This window comes from Pogona vitticeps, chromosome 15, assembly GCF_051106095.1.
Source record: "Pogona vitticeps strain Pit_001003342236 chromosome 15, PviZW2.1, whole genome shotgun sequence".
Taxonomy (NCBI): Eukaryota; Metazoa; Chordata; class Lepidosauria; order Squamata; family Agamidae; genus Pogona; species Pogona vitticeps.
In genome coordinates, this window is record NC_135797.1 from 2,012,838 (window position 1) to 2,035,036 (window position 22,199).

The 22,199-nt window shown below is 45.7% G+C and overlaps 1 protein-coding gene across 2 annotated transcripts in view; it reads right to left on the reverse strand.

Moving 5' to 3' along the window:
- RORC (RAR related orphan receptor C) overlaps window positions 1–22,199 on the reverse strand; it is a 44,342-nt gene that overhangs the window by 15,676 nt on the left and 6,467 nt on the right. The window contains exon 2 of one of the 2 annotated variants that reach the window (XM_020798284.3): window positions 12,339–12,368. In XM_020798284.3, the coding sequence (XP_020653943.3) occupies window positions 12,339–12,368 (30 nt within the window). Of the gene's footprint in view, window positions 1–8,727; window positions 8,993–12,338; window positions 12,369–22,199 lie in introns of those variants that run through there. The other variant, XM_020798289.3, reaches the window with a different exon arrangement.

Consider the following 22,199-nt stretch of genomic DNA (forward strand, 5'->3'; position numbering starts at 1 on the left):
TATCTATCTATCTATCTATCTATCTATCTATCTATCTATCTATCTATCTATCTATCTATCTATCTATCTATCTATCTATCTATCTAAAAGCAGGACAGAAAAAAAGTGTTTCTTTTCTTTCTTGTTTTTTTTCTCCTGAAACTCAGATCTCGATGGTCATGTACTAGGAATAGAAGAAAAAGGGGCAGTAGATGTATCGTCTGTCTGTAGGATAAACCCCCACATCCATATTGTGTTATTGGGCAGGAGAGGCTTCAAACTCTCTTCATGACAGCCTTATTTTTTTTTTTTTTAAAAAGAGAATTCTGAAGGGCTCAAAAGCTTTCTACGCATCTCCATGGCTTCTGCGTGCGAGAGCCTAATAAAGATATCGATAGATTCAACAACCTCCAGCGCAACACATCACCCCGTATATTCTAGAGCCGTGGTTCCCTGCCTTGAGACCCTGGAGGTTCTCCGACTAAAACTCCCAGAAGCCTTTGCCGCTAGCTGTGCTGGCCAGGACCTCTGGGCGTTGTAGTCCGAGAACCTCTGGAAACCTCTGGGAGGAAGGGCTCCTTGGCTTTTCAGAACTCCAGTTCTGATTTAGAGGAAACCTGGACCAAAAAACGAGGCAACTTTTCACAGCGCTCACTGCTCTCCCTCCCTCCCACTGCAATGATTTGGTGCTCACCCAAATAGCTGCACAGTCGAGGCCATCGATAACATCAGATGCTCCCACAGGGGAGGGGGGGAAGAGGAGAGGGCGGCCGGGAAGGGGTTATGTTCAAAAACCGTGGTATCCTGAGTCAGACAAACAGAGGTACGTGATGCAAGAGGCAGCAGCTTTGAGATAACATCCCCCCAGTTCCTCTCTTAGCCAGATTAACTCTGAGGCAAAGCACACGGTGGTGTTCACATATGAAGTACGGACCCCTCCCCTCGCCTCCTAACCTTTCAAAAAGAGGACAGTCCTTCAGGATGAGTTGGAAGCCTCCCATTTTAGGATAATAATCTTCAAATTGCAGTGCTAGAAGGGGGTGATCAAGTCCAGCCCCTGTCAAGGAGGCCTTGGGGAGTGGGTGGGTGGGAATCGAACTGCCAACCTCTGGCCCCGCAGCCAGAGACACCCCCCCCCCAACCACCTTGCTACCCCCACAGTCTTTCTGACCGATTCAAAGCTCCGATTAGGACCTGGGAGGTGGGAGAGGGGTCCATTTGACACGGCATCAAACTTTTCTCTCTCTTCTAAAATTGAAGCTGTTAGAAAAATAATTTCCTTGCAACAAAACCACATGGCAGGATTCTTAAAAAAGAAAAGAAAAAAAAACAGCATTGAGGGTGAATAGGTGCCTTGTTCGGCGCTGTGTCAACCCAGCACAATGCCTGTGACACCACCCCCCTTCCTTTCTACTCTCACCACAAATACAGGAACAGGTGAATCGTTGACACTTTCCCCACATGAATCAAACCGAAAAACAGTGCGAGCGCCTGGGTCGTGGACACGCAACTCCCAGCCACGATCGGGGGGGGGGGGGGAGTGTTATTAATGCCCGTTGGTTCTTGGGCAAAGCCGAAGCCCAGAGGAATCGGTTCCTTGCCCTTCGGTTCATGAACGGTGCCGATCTCAAACCATTGTGGGGTTGTGGGAACAGGAGAGTGGGACACCAGGCCTCTCGGCCCGTAAGGAGCTTGGCTAGTGCTGAATTTCTTGCTGGAGGTGATGTCGGCAGAGAAACTGGATCCATAAGAAGTGGGAAGGTGGTCTCTCTCTCTGTGTGTGTCTCAGAGTTAGCTTTTGGGCTCATGCAACGATGCCAGTGAAACCCATGAGCCCGCTTTCCAAAACAACCTCCTCCTTTTTCAAAAACCTTTAATCAAGTTCCGTTCACAGACCGCAAGTCTCAAACAAGTGGCAAAACCAGAAGGGTAAGTTCGTTTTGCAGACACTGCATTGAAACAGGAGGAAACCCACCCACCCCACTTTGGAAAGAAAAGCGGGGCATCAATAGAAGAAAATCGTACCTAAATAAGCAACCGTCCCCATCAAACGGAGTATAGAAGCAGCCCTCTTGAGTGCAAGGAAGCTGCCCAGAGCTTTTCCTTGTTATAATGAACTTTTCCTGCACACAGCTTTCCTAGCGGTGGGATGGGAGTTGTAGTCTAAGAGATTGTGAGGACGCCAGTTGAGAGGAACGGTGGGCTTCAGAGAGCCAGAAAGGAGGTTCTTGACATCACAAGCTCTGGACTCTTTAATTAAGAGAACGACAGCCATGCCAATTATTATCTTTCAGGGCAGTTGTTCAGCTGTTACGATGGATGCATACATGTACTCTCTTCTCACTGAAACGAGTCCAGCTTAATGGGATAATTAGTGGGTGTTGTTAAATTCAATTCCCTTGATCTCAATCAATCAGGACTTGATTGAGATCAAGGGAAACTATCGGCCACCAAAGACTTCACTAGCCTTGCTTTTCCTACACACACACACACACACACACACACACACACAGAGAGAGAGAGAGAGAGAGAGAGAATGTTGCCAGAGGCACACAGGGTCTTTTTCAGGTGGCTTCTTTAGAGTTGCCAACTGACCAGCTATTATAGGCTCAACCTGCTCTTATGCCTTTTAACAGGAGGCTATCTATATTGTGGAGTGGATTGGGCATGTATCCATTAATGACCTACTTCATTTATATATTGTCTTTCTCCCACATATTGGACTCAAGGAAGACCACGGGGAGATTAATTTTTTTAAAAATTGTGCATCTTTTTAAAAAAAGCACAAGGAGATCTATCAACACACAGTTAATGAAACACACAAGCAAATTTCTTTACATATATTTACCCACCTTTCTCCTTAAAGAGAACCCAAGGCAGTTTACATCATTAAAAGACAATATTTAAAAGCTAAAAACAGTAAGTATAAAAATATCATTTAAACAAACAAACATGCAAATAAACAAATAAACAAACACCACTAGTTAAATAACTGATACTGTATTGTTGATGTTCTAGGTGAATATGTGACTACGAGAGAGAGAGAGAGAGAGAGAGAGAGTTATCTTCATTTTACAGCCGAGGAGCATCAGAAAAATGTGATTCCAACCCAAAACTGCTGAGCTTGAATTTATGCGCATGTTTGATTCTATCTGCTTAGGACTCAATCAAAACCAAAGTTTGCTCGAGGACCTCAACTACAGAAATTAGTATGGCTGTTCTGGAGACACGTCCACCGATTTAGTCCTTTTCTATCTTTTGATGTCAGAGCCCCGTGCCTGACGGTTATGGAGCTGTGACGTAAGCAATTTGTCCTCTTGTTTTATTACACTTTATATTCCGTCTTTCTCACTGTTTGGAAGGCATTATTCTTAATAAGCATTTTAGAAACACGTGTTTCAAAACCTCGCTGGGGTGGTCTTGAGCACTGATTCTCAGTCTAACCTCCCTCACAGGGTCGTTGTGAAAACAAAGGAAGGAGGGCAAGAGCTATGAATGCTGCCTGGAACTCCAGAAAAGAAAGATTTGCTCAATAAAGAAAATAATAAATACAATTCTTTATCATCTCTCCCCCACGGATCAACTGCTAACTACTTACAAAACAGGCTGAAATTCACAGGGGTGTCGACCCTGACAAATCAGACCACAAAGTTACTTTTTTAAAGACTATGACTCTTAGTCTTCCCCCACAGCAGCTATACTGAGCAAGTCCCAAAAAGTTACACCTGCTGTCTAGCTTTGTAATAAATCCTTAAGGCGCTTAGTGTGTGTGTGTGAAACAAGTATTTTGATTGGGTTTGGTTGAATATTAGATGCAGAACAGCACAAAAGCCCCAGATGTGAACCTCCAAACAGGTAGTTAGCCACAAATACATCCCCCCCAACTAAAATCAGCAAAATTCTCCCGCTGAAGAAGGTTCAGCTTCTCAACCTATTTATGACGTCTCACATAAGCCCACATCCTTTAACCCTGCACCTCGCCCTGGTTCTTATCTGTCTGATCTGTTTAAAAGGTGCCCCCTCCCCCCGTTTTTTTGGAAAGCAGAAACCACAGAAAAAGGGTAAACGAAAAGAGAGAAAAGGAACTTTCTAAGAAGCCTCACAATTTTGGTTCAGGTGGGTTACTCTCGGACAGGACGTGGATCGGGTGGAACAAGTCTGCCCCCACCATCAGCTTTTAGAGACTTTTTGAACACCACAGGTATCGCTTGCTATAATGGGACACCAAACAATGCCGTGAGTGCATCATTAGAGGCTGACAATAGGTTTTCCTGCCAGAGACGCAACTCCTTCCAAGCTCCATACCCGAGCAACTGAACGCTATCTCATTCACCAGTCACAAAACAAAAAAAAGCTATTTTGAGACCAGCATGTAAGCAAGAGAAACAAGTGATTTTTTTCCTTTAAAGAGAACTGCACCTTAGTGAATTGCACTGGACTTTTAGGTATGCTGCTGTTTTAAGCTCTCCCAATTTAACAGTGTTCTGGCCGCTGTTTTCGAAAACAACAACAGAGAGAGACGTCCCGTACAAATAAAACTTCTTCCTGCACCCAAGCAAGACAGAATATAAAAAGTAAGATTTTAAAGATAACGAAGTTGCAAAGGAAACGAGGAGAGGAAATCAGAGATATATAGATGAACTGATTTATTAGTGCCCTGAGAAAGTTTAGTCCTTAAACACAAGGAATATGTTTAACAGGGGCTAAATTAAGATATCATGCTAGCTGCTGTAGATGGACAGGCTGTCCAACTAAAGATGTGTGTTCAGTTTATTCTTAAACATGTCAGCGACAGAGACGGAAAAGAAAAGCAATACGGAAAATCCATCCAACATCAGCTGCCCCTATTAAGTTAAAAACACTGACGTGAGTGTAGCCATGCCTTTAGCAGATTATCTTTCATAATTTTATCTGAGAACAACAGAAGAAATATATTTCACAGAGCAGACAACAGGAGAAAGAATTATAATCATCCTCAATTTTTAAAAAATGGGCAACAGGGAAGATCTTAATCCCTCCCCCACCCCAGAATGTAAGAACAAAAGAGGCTGTCGCTCGTTTGAAGAAAAAGCTATTTCTAAACTTTCACAAGTAAAAACTTTACATGCAGAATCGAAATGCAATAGTTGCTGTCAATAACAACAACAATAACAACAACATGGTGTCAAGTCAATTCGGATTTATGGCGACCCTTTCCGATGAAAGACACCTAGGCTGGTTTTTCTCCGAGGAGCCACAGTGGGGAATTGAACTCGGAACCAGTTGCCGAAACCACTGAGCTATCCAGCCACAGGCAACTGGAATAAACGCCTAGATACTTTCTGGGCGACAGATGGTTTGGAATAAAAAAATTAAGTCACAGAGATGAATCAAATTACTTGCCAATTTTTCCGGCATGGCAATATATCTGCAACCTAGTTTTGGATACGAATTTTGAAAGCATGGCGGAACCAAGAGCAACCCATTTGCTTCGGCTCTGCTGCTGGTTTTTTTTAAAATCAAAGCGAAAATCTATAATGTAAATAAACCAAGAGATTACAGAAAAATTTGGAGTGGTACTTTCAAAGGTGGCATATATTTTTTGCCCTTAAAAAAAAAAATACAGACTTCTGTGTTTATTTAAGGAGGGTTAACAATGAATAATAAATACATCAGGGCTCTAAAGAAAGATGGTAGGGAAGATTAGATAAAACTACTATCTATTTTGTAGAGAAATGGGAGAAAGTACGGAAATAGCAAAGACATATACTATGTCTCATGTTTTCTCATACCAGATTGAGAAGTGGAGGAAATTATATAACGGTATTTAAGAAATTAAGAAAATAATTATCCTACCTTTTAAAGGGAGGATTTTTCAATGCACATCCACAAGGGTTTGATCTTTTCATTTTTCATGATGGTTTTTGAACACAGATGTCAACAAGATCAAATTCTGCCTGCAAACATATCTAGATTATTTAAATTATGCCTTTAAAGTACATAATTTTGACAATAGTAGAAAATATAAAGGGACATGACACAAGATCTTTTCCTCAAGTTGTATCTTAAACTCTACCTAAGGTTCTACTGGAACATGAATTTGGAAGACGTAGAATAATTCATTTAGACCTTCCTGTTGCTAATTGCCACAGATTTCTCCCCCACGGCCTCCATATACTGTACGTACACAGACAACTGTTGTGGAAATGGAAATGTGTGCCTTAAGCCAAAGCTGACAGAAACTAGATCGGAATCTATCAGTTGATCTCTGGAAGATCTAAGATAGATTTTCACATATACAAATAAAAGACATCAGCAAGCATCTATATCAGATTTCCATGAGAGAGAAAAGACCCAAGCATGGGCTTGTCTCCTTCCATGTATTGGAAATTAGTTTACTTAGGTTGAGTGATTGGTCCATGGGAAGCAAACAAGGGTGCTATTTGCAAGTTTGATTGCTTGGGAAAGGACATTTAAAGGAATTGTGTATCTAGCAGTAAAATGTTAGAGCAGGAAATATCTATTCCCCCTAACATGTGGTATCTCTTGCAGGTTGGTTTGCACCAGGACTCTGGAAGGTAGATTTCAGGTTACTGTTTAAGAAACAAATAAACCACGACGCAACTTCTAAAGTTTATCCACTTGTGTATTACAGAAGCAGGTCTTCCCTGAAACTCGTTCGAAAAAAGAAATCAGGATTGTGACTGAGCTTTTTTTGGGGGGTGGGGGGGTGAAGGACAAGTCCAAAAAAGGAGAAGAACCAGGTGTTCAAAACAAAACAACAGAAAAAGAGACAATGATCACCGGAAAGTTTTGATAGTTTTGAATCGCTAGTTTCTGCAGCGTCAGTTGCGGCTGAGAACGAGCCGTGCGCTGGGAAGCAGATCACTCAGATCTTACTTTAGCTGGGAGATCAAACAGCTCAAATGGGGTGGGGGTGGGGGAAAAGGGAGAGCCCCACATATTGGAAGCCAGTAAAGGAGAGGAAATTGTCTGATGCATTGGGCAAATGTATATTTGCATGGGGAAAAGGCAGATGAAAACACACAGTGGCGCGTTGGGAAAATGTGTATTTGCAACATCAAATACAAGCAAAGCCCCCACCCCATAGAGATGACTTCCTTTATAGGTTTAAGCCACTCGGAATGGCTTGGAAGTAAGACCCACCATTTCAGTGGGGCTTACTCCCCTGGGTCAAGGTGCATACGATCATGGGCTCTCTCACCCACCTCAAACCCCACAGTAACAACACAGGGATGATTAAAAAAAAGGGCGTCAGGTTGAGGACCTGCGTATTCATAGTCTGCTTAATGTTACTACACTGCTTAGCTCTTCTTTCAGCCATCGTGACAGAGGGTGGTCCCATTTTCTCTTGAAGGCCTCCAGCCTTGAAGCGCTCACCACCTCCCGAGGTCATGGGTTCCCTTGTTGTACTGCTCTAACAGTTAAGATGTTTTTCCTGATATACAGCCTAAATCTGTAGCTTGAGCCCATTATTATGCTTCTTGTATTCCGGGATGATCGAGAACAGATCCCACCCCTCCTCTGCATGACTATCTTTCAAGTATTTGACAAGTGCTATCTCCCCTCAGTCTTCTCAATGTTAAACATGTTAAGTTTTTTTCCGTCTTTCCTCCTAGGGCTTGGTTTCCAGTCCCTTGATCATCCTGGTTGCCCTCCTCTGAACTTGCCCCAGTTTGTTGGCATCCTTCTTAAATTGCGGTATCCAGAACTGGATGCAGGACTCTGGATGAGGCCTTAAAACATGCAGCGTTATCAGAGTCCTAATTCCTAACCATCAAAGTCAAAATATGGAACCCCAACGTCTGGGTGCCAGATAACTTTCCAAAGCCAGGACTCTGGAGTAAGGATGGGTGTTTAGAGATGTCCAATTTCAAGAAGAAATGACTCTCATTTCCCTGCTAATTAACACAAGGCGGGATTTGCCCAAACATTGCCCAAACAAGCTCGGTTAAGATTAGGATGAGCCAAATTGGGTTGTGGGTAATTTCTTAGGGACATCTTAATCCAGCTGCCATATCTCAACTCTGCATCCTTCTATTTGCAACAGGGAGATGAGAGAATTCACGTAAACAACCACATCGCAAAGTCATTGTGAAGCCGAGCAAGATATAATAAGGGTCCCAAAGCATTTTGACTGCCTAGTGTGCACTATGTATTATTAAACTGTTCACAGCTGAGTTCTGTTTTTAAGGTAATTACTACAGAGTCAAGCAAAGAACCTAAAATTATACGTATTTTCCCCTTCAACCTTTTCGTCCCTCTCTCTTGCTGCTACCTTGATCCCTCTCTGTTCTTCTCCCAGCTTCTTATATTTTAGGTTGTCTTATTTTGGAAACTTGTGGAGATGCCTTTGATTGAGGGGGGTGAGGAGAAGCGCTCCCAAACCATCCTATTGATGAAATAAAAACACTGGTGTTTGCCTTAGCGTGTATAACCAAAATCTGAGTCAATACCGCATGTGCTCCTCATTAGCAAAAAGGTTGTATGACCCTGCACTCAAACCGATAAGTTCTAGACATGGTATCATCTGTAAGTCCTTGTGTTTTTTCTGGATACACAGTAGGGAAGGCTGTGCATGTGTGAAGCCTTTAACCTGAATTGATCTCCTGCTTCTCAACTGTAACAAATGAGAATTGCATTTGCCTTCAAATACTCCCCTGTGCTCGCCTCTAAAGCTGGCCCTGACTCCACAGGTGCTACCTAGCAATGGCCTTCATCTCCCTCTGCATCTTCCCCATCACATACCTCGCATGATGACGGTCGCTGGTGGAGAGGAAGTCCCAGTGGTTAGACTTAAGCGCACCTGTTCAGCCCCGGTTGCCAGCTGCAACGACCATGGCCAAACGGTGCCTGGGGGAGTTGACAAGACACCGGCAGCCGGGTCCGGTTTCCTTTTTAAAAAGCCAGCATCCGCCGGCGGGTGTACAGGTGGCAGGGGACGCCGAAAAGAGTGGCAGTCCCGTTGGCCTATCAGAAAAACCTGTTGTCCCAGGCAGGGTGTGTGTGGAAAAGAAGAGAGGTGAGGAGTGGGGAGAGAAGGAGAGGGAAACCAAGAACATCAAGGTGGAAAGTTCCAAACCCACAAAAGACAGAAAAGTACAAAAGAGCCACAAGAAAGAAAGACAGACAGAAAATTTCCACTTCTGTAACACGGAAGGGGTGAGAGGGGTCTTCTTTGAGAAAGCAGCTCTCAGCCCGCGGGCAATATTGGCAGTTTAAGGCTTAAATCCACACATTTTATATTTCAACAGGAGGGAAAATGGGAGCTAGCCCTATCACACACGTTTGAAAGACACAAATCCTTAAGGTCTATTGGCCAGTCTTTCATCAAATTTAGGATTCGGGTACGAGTTAGGGTCTGAAATCCTCAGTTGTATTCTCACATGCAAGGAAATCTAACTGCAGTGTGAGGTACATGTTGAGTTCTTGCTTTAAGGAGGATGATGTTCTGCCCAAAATTATTCCGCAAACTTGTTTTGCCTCAAATTTGGAAGCACAAAATTTCCCCGTTGTTGCCCAAACCCCTCACAGACCTTTGGAATTTATACACTTGTGCGAAATGCCCAAATTGGGACGACTACAATTTTCTTCACAAATCCAAAGCATGAGATGGGTTGCTTGTCTCTTTTCCTAGCCACCAGCCTGGGCTTCCTTGCTGCCTCTGTGTTCCTTTTTTTGCCTCTCAATGGAAAAGAAGCATTTTGTGCAAATTAGAGAGAAGCCTCGCGGGGAGGGAGAAAGCACTATCTCTCGCTCTCCGCAAGGAATCTGGCAGGACTTGAAAATCTTCATTGAACTGAGATGTCAAATCAAGAGAGCCTAAATCAGCAAGAACAAGGAATTTAGCAAGTATTCCTTTCATCTCTAGGATTAAGTTATTATTAAGTTAGAAGAACATTACCCCATATATGAACCTTCAAAGCCACTATGACTTCCAGGGGAAGGCCCCATTTCCCCCCCTATGGTCCTCAGCTCTCTGTTTGAGGGGGATGGCTTTCTTCATGGTGGCCCCAAAGTGTAGAATAATCTGTCCTCTGTGGTCTCAAAGTTTGGGTGTGGTAGGCATTTATTGACGTCAATTTATTTTGACTTTTGACTATGGTTAGAAAGGAAGGATTTTAAACAATTGCACGGAGGAACTCAGGGTCAAATCACAAGTTAAGATAAATGCTTTCTGGTACTGCAATATTTTCCCCCTAGGCAAGCAGTGCTTTATGATTCCAAAGCACCGGATGGGTTCTTTGTATCGTTGCTAACCATCAAGCCAGTGTTTCCATGCTTGCTTTGTGGGTATGTTTTGCTTCTCAAGGGAAAAATCACTAGAGACATTTCGTCCAGACTGGAACTTTGGTGTCCAAACAAGCAGCCTGGCTAATGATGTCCATGTTTACCTCCAGATGACCAATGACAAAACAAAAGCAAGCTAATCTGAAGTAAGATGAGACTATGCTAGGACAAACAGCAGTCTTTTACCTCTTAAGGGACCTCCGTTTCTAACGATGTGTTAAATCTAAGACTTAGGTTCATTTCATCCCAGTGTGTGGTTTCTATTTTTTTTATTCTTACAGCAGCATTTTGAAGAAAGTGTAATAACGGCCCTTGCTTCTAGATTATACATTTTCCAGTGTTGTGAGATATCATTTATCTACACTTCTTAAACAAAAACCATTCTACTCATTGACATGAAACCTTATTGTAATGCCAAGTATTTCGAAGTGGCCTGCTCTCGAATTGGCAATTAAGACCCATTAGCTTTACAAAAGATCCACTCCTGGAGAAATAGGAAACAGTTAAAATAAATTGGTCGATTAACTCAGCTCTTTCTTAAGAACGCCGCTGGGGTGAGTTCCATGATGAGTGCCCACACTTTGAAATTTGCCACCTTGGCATTGCTCCGGCTGCATACATTTGGGCCTTGACGTCTTCCGGCTTCCTTTCAGAGTGATCTCGACGGCGCTAAGACCGTACATGGGCAAAATTTACCTCTCTCTCTCTCTGTGCCCATTTTATTGGGGTCACTGCACCACTGAAAGGCGTCACAGAGGGAGCAGGACGTGACGTTCTCCGCTACGGGGCCTCACCGCATGGTGTCGAGCAGAGGAAAAGCACTGAGAAAACCATGATGCTGATCAGTGTCCCACAAGCAGCAGGATGGGGTCGCACCACACGCAAAGTGTTCCAGGCACCCCATAGAGGGGAAATAATCTATCTCCCCCTCCCTTTCGCCCACCCACAGAGGTACCGAAGCTAAAATTTAAGAAGTAGGTTTAGAGCTGATGAAAGGAAGTTGCACCAGTTCCGCGGCTCACAATCTGACATGCCAAGACACCATAAATATATGGGGTAGATCCGTGCTCATGACTGGTTATTGGCCAAGGTAGAGAAACGGAGCCCCCAGCACCAGTAATAATCTATCACAGAATGTCAAATACACATTATGTTGACCCCCACAGAGCTTACCACCCAATGCTGCCATTTTTATTTCTTGCTCAGGGTGGTAGATCTCGGCACAAGAGCAAACTCAGTTCAAATCACACATGAAGAGAATCACTTAAATTGAAATTGAAATGCTTAACAGCACTACCACGAGGTTTTCCCTCCAGACACACGATTCCTCCAAAGCGCCATGCCCAAGCCATCACACTGGAAAATGAAGCCTATCTTTACTTCCAAGTGACCAATCACAAGACAGCAACCAAAGAACCGGCGGAATGAAGAAAGCTTGCACTAGGCTGAACAGAGGACTTTTCACACGGTTCTCCTAAAAGGCAAAACGCATTGCCTGCTCACAGACACAAACAAAATTGACCCAACAACACCCCCACCCCCCATAAAGCCTGTCTGCTTAAGTTATATGTTGTTAGATTTTGAGTGAACATTATGAGGAAGCCTCTTGGGAAGCAGAGGCACAAGGAACTGCTCTCCTGGGTGGGTAGTTATGTACACACTCTCTGTTTTTCTCAGTCGAGTTCTTCAAACAGCCACCCACAAGAAGTCCATCAAGAGGCCAGACTACAGGGCCTCTAATCCCCCACCCAACTCTGGGAGTCTATGATGGCACCTATACTGCACAGTTAATAGCAGTTGGATAACAGTACTTCCAACTTCCTTGGCTCCATCTTATAGAAATTTGGGATCTGTCATTGGTGACATATTCCCTCCTGGAGTTTAGAAGACTCCACTCAAGAGAAGCCCCTCCAGCAAACGACAGACCCCCAGGATTACGTGGGATAAAGCCGTGGCAGTGAAACTGAGATCCAACTGCTATAAGTATGCCGTGTAGATCCACGCAAACGTTCTTGCAGTTGATCCACCATGCTTCAAAGTCAATCAACGTATCACGAAATCATACTCACACGTATGTGTCTTCTTCATCGCCACAGACCCTGCAATAAAAAAAAGGAGAATTAAACAAATGCCTTTATTTAAAGAAAGTAAATAAGCAAATATAAATAAGCAAAATGTCCCACTGGATGAAGGGGGGGAGGGAATCAACCACCACCAAGTCCCTAGATATATATTTGTAAATATAAAACGGTTGTGGATCTCTTCAGCTACATCTCTGGCTCCCTACTGGCCAAGTTGCACTAATATCACAGAATAGATGTTTGCAGACGGCAGTCACGGAATAGAATCAAACACTCCAACTTCGCCAAAGGATGGGACAAGTCAGTTTGACAGGAAGGAATTACACACAAGCGGAGAAAGAGACTTGGCTAATAATGATCCAGGAGATGCAGAATATAAAAGCCAGGTTTAGCTGTTTTGGTCCTTGTTCTGCCTTGACTCCTTCAGTTTACTCTCTCAGATTTACGTATCGCGTCAAGAGATGGATTGACATCCGCACACCAAGTTTTTAAACAAGTTTATTCAAAAATAACAATGCTTTTCTTTCTTGTAAAATTCTCTTACCATGAAATTCTCTCCTCTTTCTAGCTAAAACGCGGGGGCTTGACACGTCAAAATTATTTGGGGGAGCGGAAGTGGGGGAAAGGAAAGTTGATTTCACCTTTATTAAACGCCGGAGAGAAGTCAAGGCTTGCAGTGTCACATTTCGATCACAAGGGAGCACCAAAGAGCATCATTTGCTTGGAAATTGGAAATCCAAAATTGATACTGTAGTTTTAGGCATGTTACACATCAAGATAATGAGCTTATAAAATGCTATAGTGTTTAGCAGTTTCTATTTCCTTATTTAATAAAAACAGGAACAGCCTGTCTCTTCTAACCTTCTCCCACCATCATTCCCGGCTCACCTCCCAGTCTCTGGTAGGTACTAAATAGACCATAATAAGTGCAGGTAAGTTATTAAAGAGAAAATATCACTAGAAATAGATAATAAGGGAGCAACTTATACCTCTCGGAATAGAAGATCAAAAAGGGGTACGGGGTCTGCAGAAAATTCGTCGTAGTAATTGATAGCTAGAGATGGGAAATTGGAGAACGAAATCCGGCCGTAATCAGAATTATGTTACGTCTCACCTGAATGAGGACGAGAGCAACGAGGTAGCACCCCTGGCCACGTACGGAGCCGGCTGCCTGATGGCGTGGATCGGCCACTTCACAGCCCCCAGCGGCTTTCCTTCTGGTTCTTGAAAGCAGGCTAGGCAGCGTGGCCTAGTGGAGAGAGCGCTGGGCTAAGACTCGGGAGACTCAGTCTCAAAGCCCATCATCAACCATGAAAACCCACCTGGGGGTTGGCGTTGGAGCACCTCTCTGGGAACGTCTCATGTCCCTCAAAAAACCCCCACAAGGGTCGCCATGAGAATGGCCACCACGACGGGCGACTGAAGATGCCTTCAGAGGGAGGGTGTGGCGCTTGGTAATATGGCCAAGCAAGGAAGGGGTGTGTGTTAAAACCTCCCAGCGCACGTCTCGCCTTGGAGAGCTGATCGAAAGATCCGCCATGGGTCGCTAAGTCGGGCCTAAGCTGCTTTACTATTTCTGCCCCTCGTTTTCCCCTTGTTATCTCCTAGGCTATTAATAATCAGGGCTAGTATCTCTCCACACGTCCACGATCGCATGGCACAGGATACGGCTGATCGAGAACTGCAGCTCACTTGACTTATTCTTTTTAATTGAAAAGAAAAATTAAAGAACAAAGGTGCTAGTCCTTAAGGCACGGGGAACTTTTGCAAACAAATCATCCAAAGTATAGGAGAAACAAACTTTGTCTATATCATCTCTCTTTTAAATATATATGCTGTTTTTATTTTTTATTTGCAAGGCGCAATATCAAAATTAGTGAAAATGAGGAGTGGCTTGAAGTCCAAGAAATTTTCCTGCCTGAATCCAAGCCTCTAGCCATGTACGGAGTGACAGTCATTTATATGTCGAACTGGAATACACAGATCAAACTGGGACAGCACTTTATCTCCCCCCAAAATAAGTGCAGAATTAAGAGGGTAAAAGGAATTCCTGATAGATTTCAGTGACATGGGGGCAGATGGCGCAAATGCACTGTTTATCTTGCTGTGCTCCTATTTAAATTCTGATTTATGCGTCTTTATTAAAAAGTTATTCACATAGCAAAGAATTCCCCACCCCTCTGGCTTTTTTTCTCTGCCACCCGCAGTTTTGAGGGTGACTGTATGCTGGGAAGCTAATTTTGCCTCCACGTGGTCATCTGTCATAATGGTTATTTCGGGAGCAAGCTGAGCAAAAGACAGGGACTCCACCCTCAAGAAGCCTGCGTTCTGCATTTCAAAAGAAATCCCTCTGTATTGAATGTAAGTAAGAAAGAAAGAAATAGAGGAAAATAAAGAATACGAACCCAGTGTGCTGATAATTCATTGAGTTTTGGGACAGGAAACAAAATCTCAGATTTTAAGTCCATCTCTGACCAACTTAATCTAAGATAACTCCTTTATAGGTAAACAATTATCCCTCATTATTATTTTTCTATAGCATAACCCACATGCACAGCACTTGAAAAACTGCCAGGCACTAAGTCTCAGCCCCAAGGCGATTACAGTCTAGAAAATAGGGTCAACATCGAAGCCAGGAATAAAACAGGTGATTATTACAGGGCTATGTATCTGAACTTACAAGAAATCCATTAAAAATAATGCAATAAAACCATTTCTTTTCAAAGGGAGGTGAAAGAGGGGCAATATTGTCCTCCCAAATAATGTAATCCCTGTACTTTGTTCCTTTCCACCTCCACCCCGCCCCATAATGGGGAATATTATTGTGCTTTCCCCCCCTCAAGGCTTTAACAGGGGCAAAATTAAAATTAATCAGGGGACTTAAAAGAAATATGCCATTTACTTTTTTTAAAAGGATGGATACCACCTCACCAAAAGAAGAGGAAAATAATGAGCCACAACCTCTCAACCAATTCTGGGATAGCTTGCCATGGGCCATGGAGGTTCTACTGAACTATCAAGGATTTTCAACCTTTGATCGATTGCTTCCTCCATGAATCTGTCTGAACCCCCCCCCACACACTTTCAAAGCTAGTAGCTGTCTTTGCATCTTGTGGCAGGGAGTCCCACAGTCCAAAGTGTTACTGCATTTCCTCTTGTGCACGCCAAAACAGAGACATGACAAGTTATTTTGGCCCTTGCAGAAGAAAATTGCAACCAAGTCATGTGTGATTCTGAAATCTGGACTTCCTTTTCTACTGGGCCAAAGCTATGAAAAAAAAAACACACGACTCTGGTGGATTCTGGATATTGTAGAACGGGAGAGGCCCTCTTTGCTCGCTCCCTTCCCCACGGGGAAGGAATTTTTAAATTTTATTTTAAATACATTTGCAAAATCGTTCAGAAGCTGGGGGGGGGGGGGAATGAGAACCAGCCGGGAGCAGGGCCTCTGAGCTTCAAATCCCACCTCTTCTGCTCTCCTCTCCTCCTCTCCCTGGAAGAGGTTTAAATAAGGAAGTCGGCTGGGCGTTAGGGGGAGGACGCAGCCCGAGCGAGAAAGCCAGCCTGTCCTCGGCTGAACTCCCCCGTTACATAACTCGGCGAGTAAGCCTTGGCAAGCGGCCAGTCCCCAGTGGGGAGGAGGTACTCCAGCAGGCCGAGCCCAGCCAACGCCAGCTGGGGCGTGGTGCCTTCTCCCCGCTTCCAGTTTTTCCCGAACGGGCCAAAAAAGCAGAGGGAAGGACGGAGCAGAAGAAGGGGGACCGGGAAGCAAAAAAGACGTCCGGGGGGGGGGGGCAAAGAAGGAGACAGAGCATCATCTTTATACTGCTCCCCCTGTCCTCTTTTTCTTGGAGAGCTGGCAACGCCGCTGACTCAGTCCTGTGGCTCGGAGGGACCAGCCGGCTCGGTGGGTTGGCTAGCCGGCCAGCTGGGAAGGAACGCGGGGGGGGGTACTATACACAAGCTTGTTCCCTTCTACAAAGCTGGTAGGAAATCCCAGGTATTCAACTGGGGAGCCTGGACGCACGAAGATAGTTGCGACGGTTCTCTCTCTCTCCGCATAAAAGTTCCAAGGGGCTGGCAACTGGTTTGTGCTTGCGTGAGAGGGCTCCTGGCCATGTACAGAGCGCTTCCCAGTTGAGGGCAGCCTGAACACAGGGACCCAAGCCAGGCCCACTCACACGCTGGCTCCACCTGTGTTGCCTAGCTCTGCCCTTCCAGAGGCAAATCCGAAAGCCAAGATCGGCCAGAAAACCGGATCCTGCTGGCCCCTAAGGTTTCGGCAGGGAAACGGGCCTCTTTTTCCAGTTCGCCCTGGCTGACAGCTCGGGCTCCGTTTATTTTCCCCTGCCACATCTTAAAGAGCGTGCAAGAACAGGAAAACCAAAATATTTCCATTTCTTTCCCAGCGCCTCGCTCCAACCGCCCGGGGCGTCGTTCTGTTCTCCCGAAACACGTTTAAAAACAAATAAACACATTGGGATGAGGCCCACACAATCTTCAAATAGGGTCCCTCAAGCCGTCAAGTGTAGATGTGGTCAGGCTACAACTCCCATCGCTCTCCATTCTAAGGGCTCATGGGAGTTGTAGTCCAACACCATCTGGTGGTGTCTTTTGAGAGCTATTGGAACAATATTCTTTTAAAAGAGGCGCAAGGGACAACACACAACGAACAAGCAATCACACTGGAACTAATATACACATTATTTTGTGACCTGGCGTTTATCCAACACCATCTGTCCATGCAGGCAGAGAGCAGGCAAAACTTTCAGTCAACTGGCAGGGAGTTCCACAGACCACACCTGAGAAGGCCCTTTTTTCTCCCATGCTTGAACATGCAAAAGCTGTCGTACAGATAAAATAGTCCCAAATTATTTTGAGTTCGAATTCAAGGACCTTCACAACGCCAAGCTTCTATGACATCACAGCACCCAAGCCTATGGTTTGGCGAGATATTCAGAATTCCCTGTTGCTTTCCAGTTCAATCGTCCGCACCTCGCTAAACTACAAGTCCCACTATTCCCCAGAGCCGTAACCGTACGATGCAGATCACAGACAATTTCACCGAATCCTAGATGTCTGTGAAGGGAGAAGAGGAGAGAAGCTGCCATGCAGTGTGGGGGGGGGGAGGGAAGAGGGACTCTTCACATGCCCAGAGGCCCCATCTTTCTTCCATTTCCTGGGGAGGTACAGACTATTTGCTCAAGTGCAGAGTGGCCGATGTCTGTGAAGCTCACATCCAGGCACACTCGGCAACACAACCTGCCCTCTTCTGTTGTTAGAGGCTCCTGTGCGCACCCAGGCCCGGATTGGCCTCAGGCAGCAAGGGCTGGGGATTGGGCAAAAAGAGGGAGACGCACCTGGGCTGCCTTTTACAACAACAACTAACACACACCCGCCCCATGCAAGAAGATTATATAAGGATGGCATGCCAGACCTGTGCATAGACGTGGGCACACCCATGGCACACACCCTGCCAACCTCAGTTGCCTCACCAGCGCGGGCTCGGCCAGCCTCCCGAGAAAAAGGCTAGGAGGGTGGAAACCAGATGGAGAGGTTTCCCTGACCAGAGGAGGACCTAAAAACTTCTAAAAACACAAATGCCTTTTTCTTGCGCAGCACCGGTTGGTTAAAGGTGGCCAATGTCTCCCCCTAGTGACGACTGTTGCTAATGCAGGTGTTTTCCACAGATGTGGGCAGGAGCATGCTAGGCAGTGTGCGGTTGCGGTTAAAGCCCTGAGACATGGGATGGCTGAGTTCAGATCCCGACAAGTCATCTTGGGGCGGTCTCCCTTACTGTGACCTGAGGAGAGTAGGAACCCCTCTACATCTGGAGAGCCACACCCCCTGCCACAAGGCCCCAGCCGTCCGTAGCCCCGCCCTCATTTTCTACAGGGCGGTACTTCAGCTAAAAGGAGGCGTGCCTGCCCGGGCCGGGGAATGGAACCAAGGGCTCCGCTCCGGGTTGTGATCCGAACTCACGTTCCTTCTCGCTGATCTGGAAAGAGTGAAATGTTTAAATCTGAGCAATCAGGAAGGGAGTAAAATGGTTTAGTGCACGTGGATTCCCATCAGCCTGGATTATGTCAAGAGGACTCTAACGCTCTCACCTGAAGGAACATTTCGGGGGTGTTTATTTATCTCCCCCACTCCCTTTTCACCCTCAAATCCAAGTAAACTCCTTTCCTCTGGGCTAATTTCTTCCTCTCCCCAGAGGGAGAGGGACAGAAACAGGGAAAGGGTCTCACTAAGATGCAGCAAATCGGCTTGAAGGCTAATAATCCTTCTTTATAAATAGCCGCGCTTTCTCCATGGCCTGGCCAACCCCTGTAAGGCCAGATCAGGGCGGCCGGTGGTGGGGAGAGGCCCCCCGAGGGTTTCTTAAACGCCTTGGCCATGCGCCACGGGCTTCGCCTTTAGACTCAAGGGGGAAGCACTAGGGCCTGAATTATACAGGTTTTTTTTAAAATTCATACCGAGTAAAGCCACGTTCCACCACCAAAATAAAAAACAAAATTATGCCAGAAGGAAGGATCCATTTTACATCATTCATCTGATTCCGGGTTTGCCAGCTTGAAGGAGTCAAAGCGAGGAGCACGATGCAAAGATTGCACATCCCTCGAACATATAATCTTGCAAGAAATCTTTCATTTCAACACCTTGTCTCACTTCTGGTACATATTACCAAGGAGAAGACCAATTATTAAACGCTGATGCAAAAAGCAAAAACAATCCATGGCATTCTTAAGGCCTAGAACCTTGCTTTTAAAAATGACAACTAAGATTCTCCAGAATTCCACACCAGTTTCAAGGTTTTTCAACCCCTCCCTTATCTCTTCTTCAGTAAATTTGTTTAAACCACAAGTTTCTTTCTATTGGAAAGTGTTGCATTCCAGCCCCTACTTCTAACAGAATGGCAGCATTGGTCCAGTAATGCTAGCATGAAGAAGAGAGACACTCTGTACGTGCCAAGAGGTACTCTTTACCGCGCTTCTCCAGCAGGTTTTTGGGCTGCTCATTTCTCGAAGGTCGGTTTTCAGGAAACAATCCAAAGAAGGGAGGGAGAGTCAAAGGAAAAGATGAAAGGAGATGAGAATTTAATGTGCAGCTTTCAACAAGTCAATCATGGTTTGTGGTCATTGTACACATCAATCATGGTTTGTGGTCACTCGGCAGATCAATCATGGTTTGTGGTCATGCAGCAGGTCAATCATGGTTTGTGGTCACTCGGCAGGTCAATCATGGTTTGTGGTCACATAGCGGGTCAATCATGGTTTGTGGTCATGCAGCAGGTCAATTATGGTGAGTGGTTTGATGGAAATACATGTGGAATTGGGGGGGGTCTAACTTTTGAGCTGTGCCTCAGTGCAGGGCTGGTCTCAGGATCGACTTTCAGCATCACATCCCAACTTCCCCTCCTCCTTCCCCTTCCAAACCAGCAAAGGGACAAGGGCACCCCTGAGCATCCCAAAGCACATGGCGGCCCCACCTCCATCTGCTGGCACCAGCTTTCAAGGGAAAACAAAGTTTTCAAGCCGAGAAACACGCAAGGCCCAAACAAAGGCTAAACAACTCTCTCTCTCTCCACTCTTGCATAAGGAGTACCACGGACAACATCCCAGACCCACCACTGGACAAGCGCACTTCCAGCTGCTGCCTCCGACAGGCTTTCAATAAGAGCAAAGAAAAATACTCTTAATTTTCCCAAAGCTTTTTTTTGCCCAGCCTTCTGGAAGCAAGACAGCAGGCACCAGCCAAGCTTTTCGTGGCAGGTCTCCTGGAATTTCACACTGCTGAGTCGGCCAAGGCAATGCTCAGACTTCAGTTTCTCCCAGGCCTGCTCGGGTTCAAAATCCGTTGCTCTCTGTGGCCTTGCAGAACATCCAACAAAGGGGTTTCATCTTGTATGAGCAACCCGCAGCCGGTAGCCCTCCGGGGCCTCTTTGGTGGCCAACCTGTGTGCTTCCACATTACAGCCACGGTGCGCCATGTCTCCGAGGTTGGTGCCCGCCTGAGACAAGAGGAGCTGTGCGCGCACACACAAGGGTGTGCACTCAGGGTGCCACCAGGTGCCTCCGCGCACATGTGCTTTGGAAAGGTGGTGAAATGCCAGAAGAACCGATGGAATTTGACCTCCAATCTTTTCCCGAGAGGAGGGGATGATGGAAACAGCCCAGCCGATAATTTTTAATTGGGGGGGGGGAAGGAAGACATGGCAATGCCCCCTGCCTGCAAAGTGTCATGAGGGATATATGCCGAGAGAAATATTCACCAGCAAAACACAAAACTGGAGTGAGGGAGGGGGCTGAGCTAAGATGGTTATGACAGATTCCCAGCACAACCTGGGCATGGATCTAAAGATGGATACAGATGGACCTGCGCACTGCGCATGGGTCGGATGGCCATCTCCCAGGCCACGGCTGGCAAAGTTCACTGAAAACCCACAGCTGATTGTTTACGAGACGGGTCTGGTTCTCCCTGGTATATCTTTAACCACAAAAACAAACATCCATCTGCATGCAGGAGGGGGGCGGGAAACAGATTAGAGAAACTGAGCGGAGGTGCCTTGGGCACCATCAAACGCAACCAGCACGAGACACAACAGGGTGTCGGGACGACAACATCCGCCTATACTATTTTTAAGAAACCACAGATTAATTGTCCTCTACCAAACACAGAATCGAGGCTCTTATCCAGGGGTTCCCAAACTTTTTCTATCCGTGGTTCCCTGGACTTACTGGCCACTGGCCATGGCTCCCCCAATAGGATACTTTGGATGGAAAGGAGGAGGGAGGGAGGAAGCCCGGTGGCAACTTTGGCTAGGTTTGGTGGCGCCGTGGGGTGCCGTGGCACAGCTTAATAATGACAGTGTTATCTTTGTTAAACATTTTCCATATCAAGCACTTCCGGTTCAAGAAAGCCAAGGAAATCTTCCCATTCCACAGATGTGAAAACTGATCTACTCCTGAAATGTTTAACCGCTAATGGTTTAATCTGTGGGTATTCGTATTCTACGGTCTGATGTTCAGCCTGTCTTGACAATCATGAGTTGCCCCATGTCCTTGAATTATTTGGAAACAATGTTTTGTGACGGGTGTTCTTTCAAATATCACCGTAAGCTGCTTTTTAACCACGTGAAACTGGTGCACAAATAAACACCACAGCCGGAGTGAAGCAAAAGAATTATATCGGTGTCAAGCACGTCGGTGTAAACACCAGCAGTTAAGAGGTCAGTGTTGACATCGACTGTCATTGCCAAACCCTACAACGGGTGTGCGCACACCAGCAGTCTACGCTGCTTCCTTAACTAGGTCCAACTTAAACCCAACAGACATACGCGTGAGTAATCGGATTCCGGCCCACGATGGTACGGATGAGACAGACAGCACAGAAACTGGACGTGGTTGGCTATGTTGGCTTTGAGCGAAGAAACACTGCTTGCCCCATGCCACTGGTGTTGGTGGGCACCAGATCTTGTAGACCGGCAGAGCCCCCTCCCAAAAAAACTCCAAACAAAATTTCATGGGGTAGCTTTGCGTTAAACAGAAAATAGGCGACGTCCTGCCCCATGCCAGGTGAAAACTGCCAACGTCCAAATGGTGTTCATGCCAACTTCTCTCTCTCTCTCTCTTCCGACTGCCCTCATTAGTTTCTCTCTCTGTTCCCTAAGTCTTCACACCCTCCTTAATTGGTGTGAAACTTTCAGTTTATCCCCAAGCTAGTCTCGCAGGCTGATGGTTTCTTTTCTCTCACCCCTGAGCGTTTCTGTTCTTGGTTTCCCATGGCGCGGTCTCTGATGGGCGCTGAGGTTCAGAGCTTCATTCTTGCTGGGAAATTTACGGGGTCATC